This window comes from Macrotis lagotis, chromosome 1, assembly GCF_037893015.1.
Source record: "Macrotis lagotis isolate mMagLag1 chromosome 1, bilby.v1.9.chrom.fasta, whole genome shotgun sequence".
Taxonomy (NCBI): Eukaryota; Metazoa; Chordata; class Mammalia; order Peramelemorphia; family Peramelidae; genus Macrotis; species Macrotis lagotis.
Window position 1 is genome coordinate 731,288,378 of NC_133658.1, and position 17,815 is coordinate 731,306,192.

A 17,815-nucleotide genomic window follows, 5' to 3' on the forward strand; every position below is an offset into this window, starting at 1 on the left:
ACTCAGGGTAGATTGTCTATTGTGGATGCATGGTAGAGCATGGACAAGAATCTCACAGGAGCATAAGGCATAAAAGGTGGTTTGTGATCTGCACTGATGGAGGAAATAATTCATTTGTAGAGCACTTTTAAAGAATTCAAAGGATTTTTTCTCACAACAATAGTGTAAAGTAGTATTACAAGTATTACTAATACCCATTTTACAAGATGGGAAACTAGGGCTCCAAGAGTTTAATTGAGTTGCCCATGGCCACCCAGCTAATAAATATTTGCAATAGGATTCAAATTCAACACTCTATCCACTGTGCCACACACTGACACAAATTCACTGAAGCATTTAAAATCCTGTTAGATTGAAAAAGTCTTAGAATGGACATTTATTCTTTTGGTTACATTTTATTTAACTGTAAACATAAGTTCACACTTCTCTTGGACACCACTCACTGCAATCACTGAAGTCAAATGAGTCATTCAGTTTTACTTAATACATAGCTTGGGGTAGGGGGGGAAGAGAGAAATGAGAGGCAGAAGTAATTTCTGGCTAAAGATTTGTTTTTTTCTTTAAATCTGTGCTTTAGCAAGTGAAGCACAATAAAGACAGTCATAAATTTACTAAGGAATCCCCTGAGTAATCCTTTATACTTTATACTGAATAAGAAATAGAGTAGTTGATCAATGGCATAGTTTGTTACACAATTTAGAAAAGCAAATGGGCACAATAACCTAGTGTTTCTGATAAACCTAAAGATCCCAGCTGTTGGGGCAAGAACTCATTGTCAACAACTGCTGGGAAAATTGGAGAATGTCCTGCAGAAACTAAGCAGACTAGCATCTCATCTATATACCAAGATAAGCTCAAAATGGTTTAGACATAAAGAATGATATCATAGGCAAATTAGTAGAGCAAAGGGGAAAAAAATGACCTGTCAGGTCTATGGATAAGGGAGGAGTTCATAATAAAACAAGAGACAGAACTGTTCACAGGAGGTGAAATGCATGATTTTGATTAAATAAAATCAAAAAAATTTTGGACTAACAATACAATGCAGTCAAAATTTAAAGAAAAACAGGAAACTGGAATACTAATTTAACAGCAAGTTTCTTTGATAAACATACTGTTTCTCAAATATATTTAGTGAGCTGAAAAAATAAAGGTCATTCTCCAATTGATAAATGGTCAAGGGAAATAAACAAGAAAATGCTCTAAATCACTAATAATTAGAGAAATACAAATTCAAACAACCCTGAAATAATACCTCCCATCTATCAGATTGATTATGATGACAAAAAAAGGAACAAAAACTGGAAAGTATCTGGAAAAACAGATAAATTAATACACTATTGGTGGAGTTGTAACCTAATCTAATTATTCTGAAGAACAACTTGAATCTATGCTCAAAGGATTACATAACTGCATACTTTTTGATCCATCATTATTGCTACCAAAAGTATACCCCAAGAAGGTCAAAGGAAAGAAAAAGGACACTAATGTACAAAAATATTTTAACAGCTTTTTTGTGTTGACAAGGAACTGGAAACCATGGGGATGTCCATCAATTTGGGGAATTGTTGAACAAATTATAGTGATAGAATGAATATGATGGAATACTATTGTACTGTGAGAAATGATGAGGATGGTTTCAGAAAAATCTTGGAAGAGCTAAATAAACTAGTTCAAAGTGATGTGAATAGAACCAGGAGAATAATGTGTCCCATAAACAGCGTTATTGAAAAGATAATCAGCTGTGAAAGAGTTAGTAATTCTGTCCATTATAATGATCCACCATCATTCCAAAGGACTCATGCTGGAAAATGCTATCTGTATATAGAGAACTAATGAACTCATAAAGGAGACTGAAGCATAATTTTTTCTTTTTTTATTGTTCCCCTTCCTACCCATGGCTAATACAGAAATATATTTTATATGCCTGCATATGTATAATGGATATAATTTTTTTACCTTCTCAATGGGTTGAGAAAGTTAGAAGGAGGGTGAATTTGGAACTGAAAATAAATATTTTTAAAAGGAAGGGGGAAATGGTGAAACAAACTTCAAGTCCATAGACATTGACTGAAAAAAATATATACAAAGACACATTTAAAACAAAAAAAAAATGGACCAAATAGCATAGAGAGCATAGACTACTTGTCTTTTCATAGACAACTAAAAAGCAGAATTATTTTCTGTCTTTTGGCCACTTGGAAAACTGAACTACACAGAAAACAGGGTGGTAGAAAGGAAAAATAATTGGAAGACCTGAGGTCCCAGTGTTGAATTTACTGTTTAGTATCTGTCTGACCTGGACCAAGTCTATGGGCTCAGTTCCCCCATCTATAAGGTGAAAAAAGATACATTTTAATTTTAAGATTACCAGGGTTATTATTAGGGCCCAGTATAGTTTTGATGGTTTTCTTAACAATTACTTCCAGAAGTACTATTTTTATGGGAAGGGGGAAGGGAGGAAGTAATTCTTTTTATTCAGAGAATTCAGGCTGCTAAAGTAGAGGAGTGGAAAATTCCTATCTCTCTTAGAGCTCCACAGTGGGTTAATTACCTGTAAGCATCACAAGATATAATCTTGAAAAATCATCTTCTGATAATGTTACAATAAGGCAATCAGATTCAGTGAACAAAGAAAAGCAAAATAGGTTGAATGGAAGGTTTTGTGAATCCTAATCCAAAGTATATCCCAATTTTAATGATTCAGTTTAATTCAACAAAGATTTGCCAAGTGTTTACTATGTTCAAATCACTGTGCTAGACACAAGACAAAATATAGCTGTTGTTTTACATCAGTGAAAGAATGAATGAACAAAACACAAAAGTTTTAGAAATATACACAGAAAACAAAGGTAGGCTTTGCTTTTAGGGAACTCACATTCTAATGGAGCAACAAAATATAAATATACATGGTACAAGAAAAATTGAGATGAAAAATCAAACATGTAAAGTTGGGATCGGGAAAATCATGAAAGGTTTCACAGAAGAAAGGTGACTTGACTTCAAAAGAAGATATTTTCTGTGAAAGGAAGATGAGAAGGGAGGGAAGTTCTATGTGACTGTATGCAGGTAGAATATAGTGTTGAGTCTGGGAAATGCTAGTAACAGTTTGGTTGGAGGGTAGGACTAGCAGAGGAGATCAAATGAATGTCTGATTAATATTCAGGAGATGCTGTGGACAGCATTCTGGAAGTGGGTATCTAAATTTAGCCAATCAGATTCTCAGTCTATTGCTAAACCCATATTTTCTGAGTTATATTCGAAGTTTCTCCAGTCTAGTAGTATCTTCCATAAATGGCACAAAAAATTTTTACAAGAACCTAAGATTATCTCCATATCATGATGAGGTATTGGGTGAAAAAGTTTAGTGGAAGGAGCAACTTAATATCTCTTTAAAAATTTTTAATTTTATTTTTTCTAATTACATGTAAAGATAGCTTTCAATATTCATTTTCTATAAGATTTTGAGTTCCACATTTTTCTATCACCCTCCCTTTCCTCCCCCTTCCCAAGACAGCGATTAGTCTAAGTCATACATGTACAATCAAGTTTAACATATTTACATATTAGTCATGTTGTGGAAAAAAAGTCAGAACAAAAGGTAAAAAAACATAAAACAAATTTTAAAAAATGAAACTTGTCTGCATTTAGATCCCATAGTCCTTTCTCTGAATGCAGATGGCATTTTCCCTCACAGGAGTTTTAGAATTGTCTTTGATTATTGTACTGTTGAGCATTAAGTCCATCATAGTGATCATCACACAATGTTTCTATTAATCTGTACAATGTTCTCCTAGTTCTGCTCACTTCACACAGCATCAATTCCCAAGTCTTTCTAGATTTTTCTGTAATCCACAGCTCATGACTCCTTATAAAACAATAGTATTCCATCACATTCCTATACCATAATTTGTCCAGTCATTCCTCAATTGATGGGCATCCCCTCAGTTTCCAATTCTTTGCCACTATGAAAAGAGCTGCTAAGAATATTTTTGTACATGTGAGTCTTTCCCCCCTTTTTTATTATCTCTTTGGAATATAGACCTAGTGGAGATATTGCTGGATCAAAGGATATTCACAGTTTTATAGCTCTTTGAGTTCCAAATTGCTCTCCAGGATGGTTGGATTAGTTAAGAACTCCACCAAGATTGCATTAGTATCCCAGCAAATTAATATCTTAAATATAAACTTAACTATTAAAATATCCCTTTGACACATGGAAATAGTTTCATAATTACAATCTGTAGATAAAGATATTAAGGAGTTTAGATAATTGATCATTTTGTTTTGCACATAGATAAAATAGATAACCATAGAATCTCATGTTTTTTGTCTCATAGACATACAATTCAACATCTAAACTTGCTAAATGACTCTTTTCCCATCTATCATGGTTTATGAGTCGATATACTAAAGAAAAGATTCTTCTTCCAAATCAGGGTCAACATATACACAAGATTTGCTTTTTCTTTATTCTCAGTATCTACAGCTATTGAGTCCACTTCATTTTTCTCATTTGTCAAAATGCAATAATATTTAAAGTTGTGTGAATCAAATTATATCTGTCAATAAGTCAGTCACTAAACATTCATTAAGCATTTACAGTGTGGCAGTCATTGTGCTAGAAACTAGGGATACAAGGAGAAAAGTGAAATAATTTCTTCCCTCAAGGAGCATATGTTCTAATGGGGAAGACAACAAGTAAATAACAAGGTACCTACAAGAAATATTTGTAGTAGATGGAAAGTAATCTCAGTGTAGAACAGAAAAGAATTCTTTCAAAGGGTGAAATTGATACTACTAAGGCTGAAAGCCTTGATAACTAAGAGGCATAGTGTTGTACTTGAATATATACAACCTTTAAGAAGGGAGAAAGATAATGAATTACATATTAGACTTGTGGAGTTTCAGATGCCTATAGAATATTGAATTTTAGATGTCCAAGACACTCTTTGTGACATGAGATTGGAATTCAAGAGAAAGTTATGACTGGATAAATATAAATAATATAATATATATATAAATGTATTTATATATATAAATATATATATAAATATAAATATATATAGATAAATATATATAGATAAATATAAATAAATAAAAACTGGATAAATTCAAAGGGATGACAATTGAACCCATGGGAACTGATAAGATCATCAACTGATTGTTTAGAATGAAAGGAGAAAAGATAAACTGGGAATTACACAGATAAAAAACAAGCAAAAATTTCTGAGAAAAAGAAGCCATACAAATAGGAAAAGTTTCAGAAAAGTATGGTGTCACAAAACCCAGAGAAGAAGAGAATCCAGGAGGAGAAAGGGATTGACAGTATTAAAGGCTGCATAGAAGTTAAGGAAAATGAGGATTAAGAAAAGACCATTTGAATTGCCAGTTAACATGCCACTGATAACTTTTAAGAGAACAATTTCAAATAAATGATGAATTCAGAAGCCAGATTGCAGACACCAGAAATGTGTTCAAGAAGACAAAGTGGAAATAGACTATCAATAGTTTTTTTTCAAGTAAAGAATTTTGTAAGTGCATGTAAAGCATTATTCAAATGTATTATTCCCTCCACTTTTTTGTAAGCAATGGGGTTAGTTGACTTGCTCAATGTCACATAGCTAGGTAATTATTTAGTGACTGAACTGTATGTGCACTCTGGTCCTCCTGACTCCAGGGCAGGTTATCAATCCACTGAGCCACTTAGCTGCCCATTTAAATGCATTATTTTAATCATACATATACATAAATATTTTGGGGTTTTTTAAATAAATAGGCTTGAAATACCATTGTTGTAGAGAATGTCCACTGGGAAAACTCAAGGGTTTTATAATGTTAGATAATTTCCTAGTACCCCAAGAAGTTTAGTAGCTTCATTATGGTCACATAACTAGTGTGCGTCAAAAGCAGAATTTGAACCCCAAACATCCTTTAATCAAGAGGTCATGCTGTTGCTACTCATTTGGGCATATCACACAGGAAGAATTCAGCTTGCCCCTCTACCTCTCAAGCAAGCTTCTAAGAGCACTGCTCTCTATTCTATCTTCAGCATAGCATTCCAACTCTATCTGCTCTGTTTTGTAAAGACCAGAACAATTAAGCTTTTTTGCTTCAAGACAAAGAACTTTTCCTATTGTGGAAATAAATCATACTGAGAATAAAACCCAAGAAAGATCTCAGCCCTATTAATTATTGCTATCACTGGTTATTTGATCAATATAACTGGAGACTCTTATCTTAGAGAAAGATGAAGGGTATTCAAGATGAAAATTTGTTCTTTAGAACAAAGGTAGAATTGAAAACAGAAAAAGGGAGGAAGTTTACAAATAATAATTTTTCAATTTTTTCCCCAGGATCCACTTCAGGGTCAAAATTGAAAGGACCTGAACTAAGTTTAAAAGGCACACAACATGTCATTCAAGCAGACCAGACATTATATCTTAAATGCAGGTGAGTGATGGAGTTGGTTTGGGTCATTGATTTAAATAGACACTGGTTCCAGTCTTTTCTCCCCATGTCTTGTCATTCCCTGGTACTTTTTTGAATTAGTCTATGTGGCAAAAGATCTCTCAGGGTCCAAGAAAAGTGCTCCAAGAACATCAATTGAGTTTAAAACAATTCAAATCAATTTAATATATATTTATATATATTATATGCCTACAATGTGCAATGGAGGCACTATGTTAAGGCTGGAGATACAAAGATAAAAATTAAATAATCCCTGACCTCAAAATTTATATTTTCTAGAAAGCATTAACATATAATGAGTAAATATTAACATTGTATGTGTATATATATCCATATGTATATTATGTATAGGTGTATGCATGCATATATTGAGTAAGTATAAATGTATAATTCAATTTAAACATATTATACACATACACACACACACACACACACACACATATACACACAAATTACATTTCAAAGGATCAAGAAAGCCCTTATGGAGGAGGTAACACCTGAGGTAAATCTTAAAGGGAGCAAGGTAATCCCCAAAGGAAGAGATAAGGAAGAAAAGCATTTCAGTCATAGGGTTCAACCTGTAAAAGGCATGGAGCAAAAATGTAGGCTTTTGTGAATGAAAAATAGCAAGAAGGAAAAGTCTAGCCAGAATGTATCAAGAATGAGGGGGAAACTGTGAAATCAGGCTAAGAAGATAAGTTTGAACTACTTTGCAAATACTACAAATGCCAAATGAGAGGGGTCTATAGGAGTCACTGAAACTTTTTGAGGAGGGGAATGGTAAAGCCCTCTTTTGCTTTAAGAATATTGGTTTGGCATCTGTGTGTAGAAAAGATGGATTGGTAAGGAGGAAGCCAGAGGCAATAAGACCAATCAGGAGGCTGTAGCTGCAGACATCCAGGCAAGAAGTCATGATACCTTCATTGATTATGGTAGCTATGTGAAAGAGATGTGAACTTCAAGAGTTACAGAATAGTAGATCTAGGCTTGACTGTAAAGGACAAAGGAGAATAAAAAATTGAGAATAACTCCCAGATTGTAAATCTGGGTGTACCCTTAAGAAAAGTGAAAAAGCTAGAAAGAAGGATAGGTTTGGGGAAAATGATTTCTGTTTTGAACATGTTAAATTTGAAATATTATAGGACATCCAGTGGAGGGAGATAATCAACAGGTAGTTTGTGATGTAGAATTAGAGTTCCCAGAGTTAATGACTTGATATATTGAAAACAGTATCCTTAGGAACTGATAAGAAAGCCAGCAGAATTGAAAGAGAGCCCAGGCCATACTCACACATCAGTTAAGACCTGGATGATGAGTCATCTGAGAGATTGAGTAGTATTTAGATAGAGAGAGCTATGTTATGAAAACCCATGGAGGGAAGGATGCCAATGAAGAAGAAATGATCAAGAAAGAGGTTTAAAGGGCAACTAGTGGTGCAATGGATAGAACACCAACCCTGGAGTAAAGAGGACCTGAGTTCAAATGTGACCTCAGATAATAATTACCTAGCAGTGTGACCTTCAGTAAGTCACTTAATCCCATTGTCTTGCAAAAACTAAAACAAAACAAAAAAAGTTAGAGAAAAAGTCATTGGAAATAAATGTTAACTTTGGATAGAGCAGTTTCAATAGAGTGTGAATATGGAAACCAGACTTGAAAGTGTTAAGGGTTAGAAGATGTGGAAATGGAATATAGATTAGTATAAAGGACTTTTTTTAGGAGTTTGACTATGAAAGAGAAGAAGGATTGAAGATCATGGGTTAAGGAGATAGCACAATTAAAGGAAGATTATTTGAGTAGAGGAAAGATCTGGTATGTTGGTGGTGGGGGCAGCCACTATAAAGAGAAATCTAAGGACAGAGAGGAAGGGAATAATTAAAGGGGCAAATTCATAGGGGATATGTGAAAGAGAAAATATCAAGAATACAAATAGAAGTATTGACTTTGACAAAGAGGAGAATTCAACTCTTTCTCTGTGGTTGGATAAAAGAAGAGAATAGGGGATGGTTTGGAGAAACATGAAGAAGTAATCAAATGGCATTTATTACTTTGATGTAAAATATGAGTCAAGGATGATGAAAGGGAGTGAAAAGGGAAGGTATAAGTATATAAGGAATGACAAAGTTTTGGTTTGTCAGTTTGTTTTTTTAAATAACATAGACTGAACAGAAATCAACCCCCAAATCTCTTTGACTCCTTCTTTTAAGCATTGTTTTAAAACTTTTTTTTAAAAAAAGTATTGTTTTTGTGTGAAGAGGAAGATTGCTACAATTAGAGAGAACTCCAAAATAGCAGTCCAAATAAAATGAATGGTTGGGAACTGAGACTGCCACAATACCCAGATGTAATTGTTTTTTGTTTCCTTATCTTTTATTGCAGGGGGGAAGTGATCCATTCATGGTCTTTGCCTAAGACTGTGAGTAAAGAAAGCAAAAGACTGAGCATCACCACATCTGTCTGTGGGAGGAATGGTAAACAGTTCTGCAGCACACTGACCCTGAGCAGAGCCCAGGCCAACCACACAGGCTATTATAGCTGCAAATACTTAAAAACACCTGTTTCAAAGAAAAAGAGAACAGAATCTACAATCTATATATTTGTTAATGGTAAGTATACCTTTTTAATTGCTATTTGGTATTGCATTCCAAATGACCACAAATTAAACATGTATCTTAGAAGTAGGGATATTTCTACTTGATATGAATAAGATTAATTGAAATATTGAACATTATTGAAAGGAAATACAACTTTCTTAAGATCCAAATAGAAATTAAAATGCATCACTTCAAGCTTCAATAACTTCCTATAACATGTATTTTCCCAGGTTTGATCCAAAGCCAGTTGTTTAGATGTTGTAAGGCAAGCTTATTACCTGTGTAAATGTTTCCCTAACAACTTTGCCACTGTTTTTATTTGATAAAATTTAATCTATTTCATCATTTTATCTTAATTTAACAATGACTTTGAATTTTTTGATATGTAACAAAATATATTCTGACAATGTCACTGAGTTTCGTGTTCAGTGGCTAAGTACTAATTACTGAATAATCACAAGAAATATTTTCTAGATAATAAAAGAGGATCACTTATTGTTTCTGTTCCCATTTTCTTAGATTTTATTGTTACTGAAAATAGACAAATTTAATTACATGTTAAGAAAATAAAACAAATTAGTACATCAACTCTGTAGAGCCTGAAGAAGTATAAATTGACAAGTTTAGGGGCTTATATATGTCTTCCAAAAGAGTAAGGAAACTGAGGTACTGTAATTTCATGATTACTGACTTTTGGTGAAGGTGGGGAGGTTGGGGTGTCCACTGATGTTCTTAGAGCTTCAAATAATAGTGGATAAAATACTAAGCCTTTAGGGACCTTCTAGTGGAGATCTCAGGTCCAGACAATAGCCAAAACAACCTTCTGCTGTGGTGGAACAGCTTCCCCATGGGGCCTGACTAAATACAAAAGTAATTTCTACCTTTGATGGGATTCCCCTTGTCTCACTGAAAAGTGACTCACCTACACTTTTGACCTATTTTTAGGTTCTGTCAGCATCTTCCAGAGCTTCTTTCTTTGTGTAACCCCTTCAACCTTCCTATCTGAGGGGGGGAGGCTTCTTAATTCATTTGCCTGACAATTATATTTATAATGAGCATAATTAAAAAAATATGTGTTCAATTTGTTGTTGAATTGTTTCAGTTGTGTCCAACACCAACACTCAAGACTTGCCCAGGGTCTCAGAGCTAGTGTCTGAGGCCCAATTCAAATCCAGGCCTTCCTAATTCTGGACCTGATGCTCTATCTGCTTTGCCACCTGGTAGATTTTAATTTTTAAAAAGAAAATTAAGGTTGGACATTAATAAAAAGAATAGCCAACAGTGGAAAACTTCAGTGAATACCTGATTTTTGTAAGAGATTTGAAAGACATAGAGGTCTGTGAGGTGGTAGCTATTCAGAGACAGAAGGTTTGGGTGAAGGAAATTTTAGGAATTCAGAAGAGAGATAAATAGATTCATGAGATGAATAGATGCAAACAAGATTGTTATGATTGATGCTATGTATGAAGTTCTTTCATGGAAATACTAAAAAAGAAGAGGTAAAGGTACTTTATTACCCCCCCCCCAAAGAAATTGTAGTGGCAATAATTTATAATAAGGGTAGCTAGGTCTAGATAAAGTGCCAGGTCTGAAATCAGGCTCATCTTCCTTAGTTCAAATCTGACTTTAGACACTTATTAGCTTTCTAACCTTTGAAAAGTCATTTAATCTTATTTGCCTCTGTTTCCACATCTGTAAAATGAACTGGAAAAGGAAATGGCAAACCACTCCAGTATCTTTGCAAAGAAAACTTACATGAAGTTATGAAGTCAGACATAACTGAAAATTAAGTGACACAGTTTTATAATAACAATAATAATAACTCATATGGCACTTTATGGTTTACAAAATATTTCCCCCATTCAAACCCTGTGAGTAGGCACTTTAAGTTTTATTCTCTCTATTCTCTAAGAGGGATGATTTACATACCCATCAGAGATGAATCACTTGGTCACATACTAGTAAGTTTCAAAGCTAGGATCCAGATCAAAACCTTTAGACATTAGTTCACAGATCTTTGCACTCAAAAATGGGTGCTATTATTTATCTCCTATTGCTCTAATTTCCACTCCAGCTGTTCATACTCTCCTTTCTCCCTGCCTCCTACTTGGACATGCTTCAACTGAATTAATTTCCAATTATTTTTTAAAGAAACTTATACTTTGTGCATTTTTTCCAATGGGGTTCTAGCATCAGTGGCTGATTTTAACTGGAAGCTCTATCTCATGGGGTGGCATCATGAGGTGATTTTTATGGTTATTGCCAAATCCAAGAATAGGGAAATGGATGAAGAAAATACAGATAATAGCAGTCATTCCATCTCTGTTAGAGGAAATAAAGTGTGGAAGAAAAGGTATTTGACAAGATGGAGAAGAAGGTGCAGGAAAAAGAGAAAAGACGTTATTAAGAGAGGGAGATGAATGATTCAGAAAAAAGAGGGTAAGAACCTTTAGTGGATTAGTGAAAGTTATACCATATTTTATATCCAGTCCTCTTCTTTTTTGACTAGTTACAAAGTGTAATCTCCAGGATTGTTCAAGCAGGAAAGCACCCCCCCCCCAGTTTCCCTTATAGAGGAAAAGGAGAAAAAAAATCTTTCTTTAGAACAAACTCTAGAGAACTTCCTTCTAAATATAGAAAGGATGGATAGGCATATTGCCCCATCTGAATACACCCAGATTACAGTTGGAAGCTCTTTCCTCCATTGCTGCTCCTGTTACTCACATTTTTATGTTGCATATGTGATTAATCCTGTCTATAGCTCTGCTGCAATCTTAACTCTTGGAATGGAGAACTAAAATAAATACAAATGACTTTTCTCTGCTTGGAAAATGACTTGTATAAATACACTGTAAACCTTAAAGTGTTATAGAAATGTCAGTGAAGAATTTTTTTCTAATACTTTACATACTTAACTTGTATTTGCATCACAGTATTTTGAATTGTATGACTCCTTGCCTACAATTAGAGAGGATCCCAAAATAACGATTCTAGTAAAGTGAATGGTTGGCATCTTGTACAACCCCTCCCCCCATCTTAACAAAGCATAACATAAAACCTTAGATTTTTGAAACTCAAAAAGAATTTGCAAAAGTATAAGATTTTTGTCAAATCATACAAGATAATACACCATTCACATTAATGGGACATTAGGATTAGAAGACACTAAATCTGTGACACCGAATACTGGAGCCAGAGGCAGGAAGATCTGGATTTTTATACTGCCTCCAACACTTATTATGTGACATAGGGTAAGTCATTTTTAACACTCTGAGTCTCAGTTTTGAAATCACAAAATAGGGTTAATAATAATAATAATAATAGTAAACATATGACTTTTCAAATGTTATGAAGCTCAAATGAGTTAAATGTATGTAAAATACTTGGCAAACTTTGAAATTCATAGTGCTCAGTCATTTCAATAGTGTCCAATATTTCAAGACTTGCCCAGCATCATACAGCATCTGAGGTCAGATTGGAACACCAGTCTTCTTGTCTCCAGTGTAGTGCTCTGTGTGCTTTACTGCCTGGTCCATATAGACACCTGATAAATGGTTCTACAACTGTGGTAGAGACTGGGGCATAAGTTTCCAATATTGTTACTGTTTGGTCACTTTAATTGTGTCCAACTCTTCATGACCCCATTTAGGGTGTTCTTGGCAGAGATATTGGATTGGTTTGCCATTTCCTTCTCCAGCTTATTTTAAGGAAGAAGAAAAAAAAAGCTAACAATGTCAAATGATTTCCCCAGGGTCACACAGCTACAAGTATCTGAGGCCAGATTTGAACTCAGGAAGAGGAGTCTTCATGACTCCAGTCCTGGGGCTCCATCCACTGTAACACCTAGCATTCATACTTTGCAACTACAAAGATTGCAATGATTTTGCAGTAACAGAAGCAACTTGGAGAGTAATGCTAAGTGAGGAATATTATTAAGTAATAAGATACATTTTAAAATTAATACTTTATAAATTGTTGACTTGTTTTCAGCTATAGTGGCATTGTTGTAATCACTTTTCTGCAGAACATTTTTTTATGGATAAGTTCTGAATTGGACAATGGATAAGGCACCATGCCTGGAGCCAAGAAGACCTCCATTCAAATCTGGTCTCAGATACTTACTAGCTGTTTAATCCTGGGCAAGTCACTTAACTCTCTCTCAGTTTCCTCATCTGTAAAGTGAACTGCAGAAGAGAAAAAGTTTTTTTACATTTTGTTAATAGCAAAAGATATATATTTTCAGCATTTCTGAAATGCCAGAGCTACCTGAATAGTATTTATAACAATGAAGAAAGATAAAAGGACATCTTTATGCATTTCCTCTATAGATTACAATCCCTATCCCTGACTCCCTTCTGAATGGTAGTATGATATCAAAGCAGTTAGATGGGTTAGTGGATAGAGAGCTAAACCTAGAGTCAAAAAGACCTGAACCCAAATCTGGTCACAGACACTGGCTATGTGACCCTGGACAAGTAACTCAGCCTCTATTTGTCTTAATCGTCTTAATCCAATGGAGGGGGAAATTTTTAGCAAAACACTTCAGTATTTTTGCCAAGAAACCCCAGATGGGGTCATAAAGAGTCTGGTGTGACTGAATAACAATAATAATAATAATAATAATAATAATAATAATAATAATAATAATAATAATAATAACAACAACAACAAAAGAATCATATTGTGAAAAGAGCTTTGGACATAGATCCTTTGGACACTGAATCCTTACTGATACTGTCTGTGAGATCCTAAGCAAGTCACTTATCCTCCGACTTTCTCAGTATCCTCATCTGTTAGATAATTAGATGAACTCTGAGAACTCTTCCAGAACCAAATCTATGATCCTGAATTAATGTCTGTACAGGAGTGAGTATGTCCTATGCGTTTCAGGGTTTCACTGAAATGATTCTCATAACAAAGGGTGTGACTATTACACATCAGAATTTCAGAACTGGAAGAGACTTTAATTATGATCTTGTCCCTCACTTGACAGACGAGGAAATAAGACCCAGAAACATTGCACCTTGTTTTCCATCACATGATAAATCTGGGTCAGTGCTGGGCCTAGAATCCAGACAAGTCTAGTAGATAGACTCATGAAATTGGAAGTAAGGAAAGAGAGGTCACCTCACTCTGCCATTCCTCTATTTTCTAATCCGTAAAAAAAGGGGGTTAAATTTTAAGGCCTCTAAAAGCCCTTCAGTCTAAATCTATGATCCCATGACCTACAGTTGACTTGCTATTCATTCAATCAAGTCATTCTAAGGGATTGGTATACCACATGAAAATGTATGATTATTTTATACTTGAACAATATGAATCCAGTGTTTTATGGAGCTTTAAAGTTCTAATTTCTAATTTCCTATGTCAGTATCCCTTAATGAATTTTTAAAAATAACCTCTAGGGGCAGCTAGGTGGTGCAGTGGATAGAGTACCTGCCCTGGAGTCAGGAGTACCTGAGTTCAAATCCTACCTCAGACACTTAATAATTACCTAGCTGTGTGGCCTTGGGCAAGCCACTTAACCCCATTGCCTTGCAAAAAAAAAAAATAACCTCTTCAGGTAGGAGTCAGGGAATTATATCAACATTATAAATTCCAGGTTGGTTTCCTAGGCTTCATAGCAGCTACTTGAGCAATAGCAAGCACTGCCAATCATATCACTGGTTTGGATCCTACTGACAACAATTTTCCTTTCTCTTACAGTACAGTACAGTATAGTACAAAATGTTATCTCAATAAATACTTGATTTGTTGATCAATTTGCTGTTACATTTAGATTATTTCCTCTCCTGGAAAATATTTTTGGAATGGAAAATTAATCTTATGGGCTGTGACTAAATATGTGGGGGTTTTTTTTAAATCTATATAGGAAGCTAGTCTGTTTTCTTTCTCTTAAGTAATCATTGTCTGTTGCTCTTCTCTTAAATTGTTTTGTCTAAGTTTATGAATGTCAGTATATCAAAGCATTTCCCAGCAGGCTAGATTGCTCTACATTGTGTTTCCCACATGTATAAACCTGATGATATTTGTATAACAGCTTAATTTAAAGTTGAAAGGGTACTGGATGCACTGAGATTATAATGAGAAACTATGGAAAAATAAGGGAAAATTTCACAGTCAGCAAATACTGAGGGGAATCCTAATCATTAAGAATATCTGACTTTAACTACAGATGAGTACATGTTTTTCTCTATGGAACCATAGATTATATTGGTGTTGAGTTCCAAAACATCTCAGACTTTTTTCTTTTCATGCATAGGATGAAATTGTTTCTTTTATTTTGTGAAATGTCTGTTTGCAATTTTTTTTTTTTTTACTTTTTAGTTTCTGTGGGAGGAACAAATTCAAGAAGGGAAAAAAATTTGTTATCTTTTGTTTTAGTCAACTTTCCATTAGCTCCAAACAGATAAGCCATATGCTTCTTTCCTCTGTTGGAGATTGTCACAAATGAAGGAATAGTTGGTACTCTATTTATCCAGACTAGAGATAGCTGTTGGTCTTTATATAGGAAAATACCACCAACCGAGGGTGTTTAACTAGGAAACCCCCTGTGGAAGGATGCTCAGAGTTCATTTGCATGCCTTTTATTCAGGATTAGGTGGGAATGGAAACTATCCCTTCTCTATCAGGATGTATATGTAACTTTAACTGTTTTGTGGCTTTTTGGAACACACCCACATGTTTCCCAAAGATGTACTTTCCTCCAAGTACAATTAGCCTAAGGAAAAAGACAATTGAAGTCTAATCTGTTATCTTCAGTTTGTGACATCACAAAAATCAATCAATCAATTAGTAAATGTTTGTTGTGCTTCTACTTTGTGCAAGGCAATGTGCTACCTACTGTAGGGAACACAAAAAGCATTTTTATAGAGCCTATTAATGTATTTTGAAAGGATCCTCTTAATTGTATGATCCTAGCTATAAGGAAAGACTATAATGAATTTTATGAGAATGTAGAAATTCACAGATTTAATGGATGCCATACATCAACATCTGTATAAATGCATACAAACACAGATATAAATTGTGTATATACTCATACATACACATATATTCACACATACACATATATATTACATATAATATATAATATCATCTATCTATCTATCTATCTATCTATCTATCTATCTATCTATCTATCTATCACTGCTGTCTAAGATACCTGGTAAGTGCTTGCCTTCTACAAATTAGGAGATTTTATTTTGTAATACGAATGCAGCATTGCAAAGTAATGATCATAGAATCTCAGTATTTTTATAGGATCTTTTTATGGCATTAATGCATTTTCTTCTATTGAACTTGAAAATTGATTTGATACTTAATTAATGGTGCCCTGTATTTCTCATGAGAGTCAACTTAGGTTGGTGAATTTCTTGTAATTGGGTTACCTCATAATTCTTCTCACGATCTGGGTTCAAGTCCCGCCTTGAATGTATACTAAAGGAGTGACCAAGGACAAATCACTTAAGCTCTCTGTGCCTCAGGCAACAATGAAAAATTACAGTTGACAATTTGTATGTGTTTGGGTGTTCCACACTGGGAGTGTTCTACACCAATTAAATCACAGATTTAGACTCTCCCCCCACACACCTCAAAAACACCTCTCTTACCCAAGAAAAATAGAAATGATCATGTAGCGCAGTGGACTTTGTCTACTCCATAGATATTTGATTTAATCATTGATTTGTCAAAGCATTAAGATTATGGATAAGGATAGAAATGAAAAGAATAAGCAAATCTGCACATTTACTATGAGACTTATTGCTTTAATATTCTTTTCTCTTTAGTGAGTTAGTTGAAGGGCACTTACCATATGTAAATATGCACAAGATTAGAACTATTCATTCAGAGCTGAAAAGGAGGTGTTAATGTTTTGGTTTGTTTGGATGACCTGTCAGACACACTGCATTATGCAATGTTATTAATGCAAATGGGCAGGGAGAATTTTGCATGACTGAAAGGACTTCCAAAGCCTCTAGAAATTTTCAACAGTGTCATTGTTTTGTGAATAGAAACTCTGAAGTGAAAACATTGGTTTAATTCATGGAAAATTCCTTGGAAGGAAAAACAGACTTAAAAAGTTTAAAGAAGAAGAAATTAATGCACACAACACACATACAAACACACAAACACCCTCCCAACTTGTAGCCACAGTGGTTAGATGAATTTCTTGTAATTGGGTTACCTCATAATTCTCCAAGGTTATGAGGCTTTAATGGCCCCATTGTTTCTTCTTTACAATCATTTCCCAAAATTTGCCTATTAAAAAGACACACTGTGTTTTCATACACTCCTTTTCTTTCTCTCAATCAGTTACCTTCTCAGAGTATTCCTAATTATTCATTAGAATTATATCCTTCATTCTTTCCCACCTTCTAGATTGTTTTTCTTCCAACTTTGTCTTTCCAGTGAGAATAAATTTCCTAAGCTATCAGCTATGGAATTGTCCAAGATCACGCACTCTACTAACCACCAGATTGATTGAGAAAATAAATTATTGAATTTACCATTGATGAGAAAGAAGTTGAAGCTGTTTGGGAAAATAATTGCTACGCCTTTTTTTCTTACAATGCAAAGCTGTGAAGCCTGGCCTCTACCCCAGGGAGTTTCAGTTTAGAGGTCCAGGACATGAGATAGACCATGTCTTAAATGGTAGCAATGGTTGGAACAAACCAGAATTTGCAAAATTCTGCATCCTATACAGAGCATTGTACGTAGCCTTATCTTGATTGCAAAAAAAGGGAAAA

General features: G+C 34.5%; 1 protein-coding gene across 1 annotated transcript in view; it reads left to right on the plus strand.

Annotated features, from left to right (window-relative positions):
* LOC141507945 (vascular endothelial growth factor receptor 1-like) overlaps nucleotides 1–17,815 on the plus strand; it is an 86,866-nt gene that overhangs the window by 18,538 nt on the left and 50,513 nt on the right. Inside the window, exons 2-3 of the mRNA XM_074216143.1 lie at nucleotides 6,357–6,453; nucleotides 8,851–9,077. Of these exons, the coding sequence (XP_074072244.1) occupies nucleotides 6,357–6,453; nucleotides 8,851–9,077 (324 nt within the window). The remainder of the gene's footprint in view (nucleotides 1–6,356; nucleotides 6,454–8,850; nucleotides 9,078–17,815) is intronic.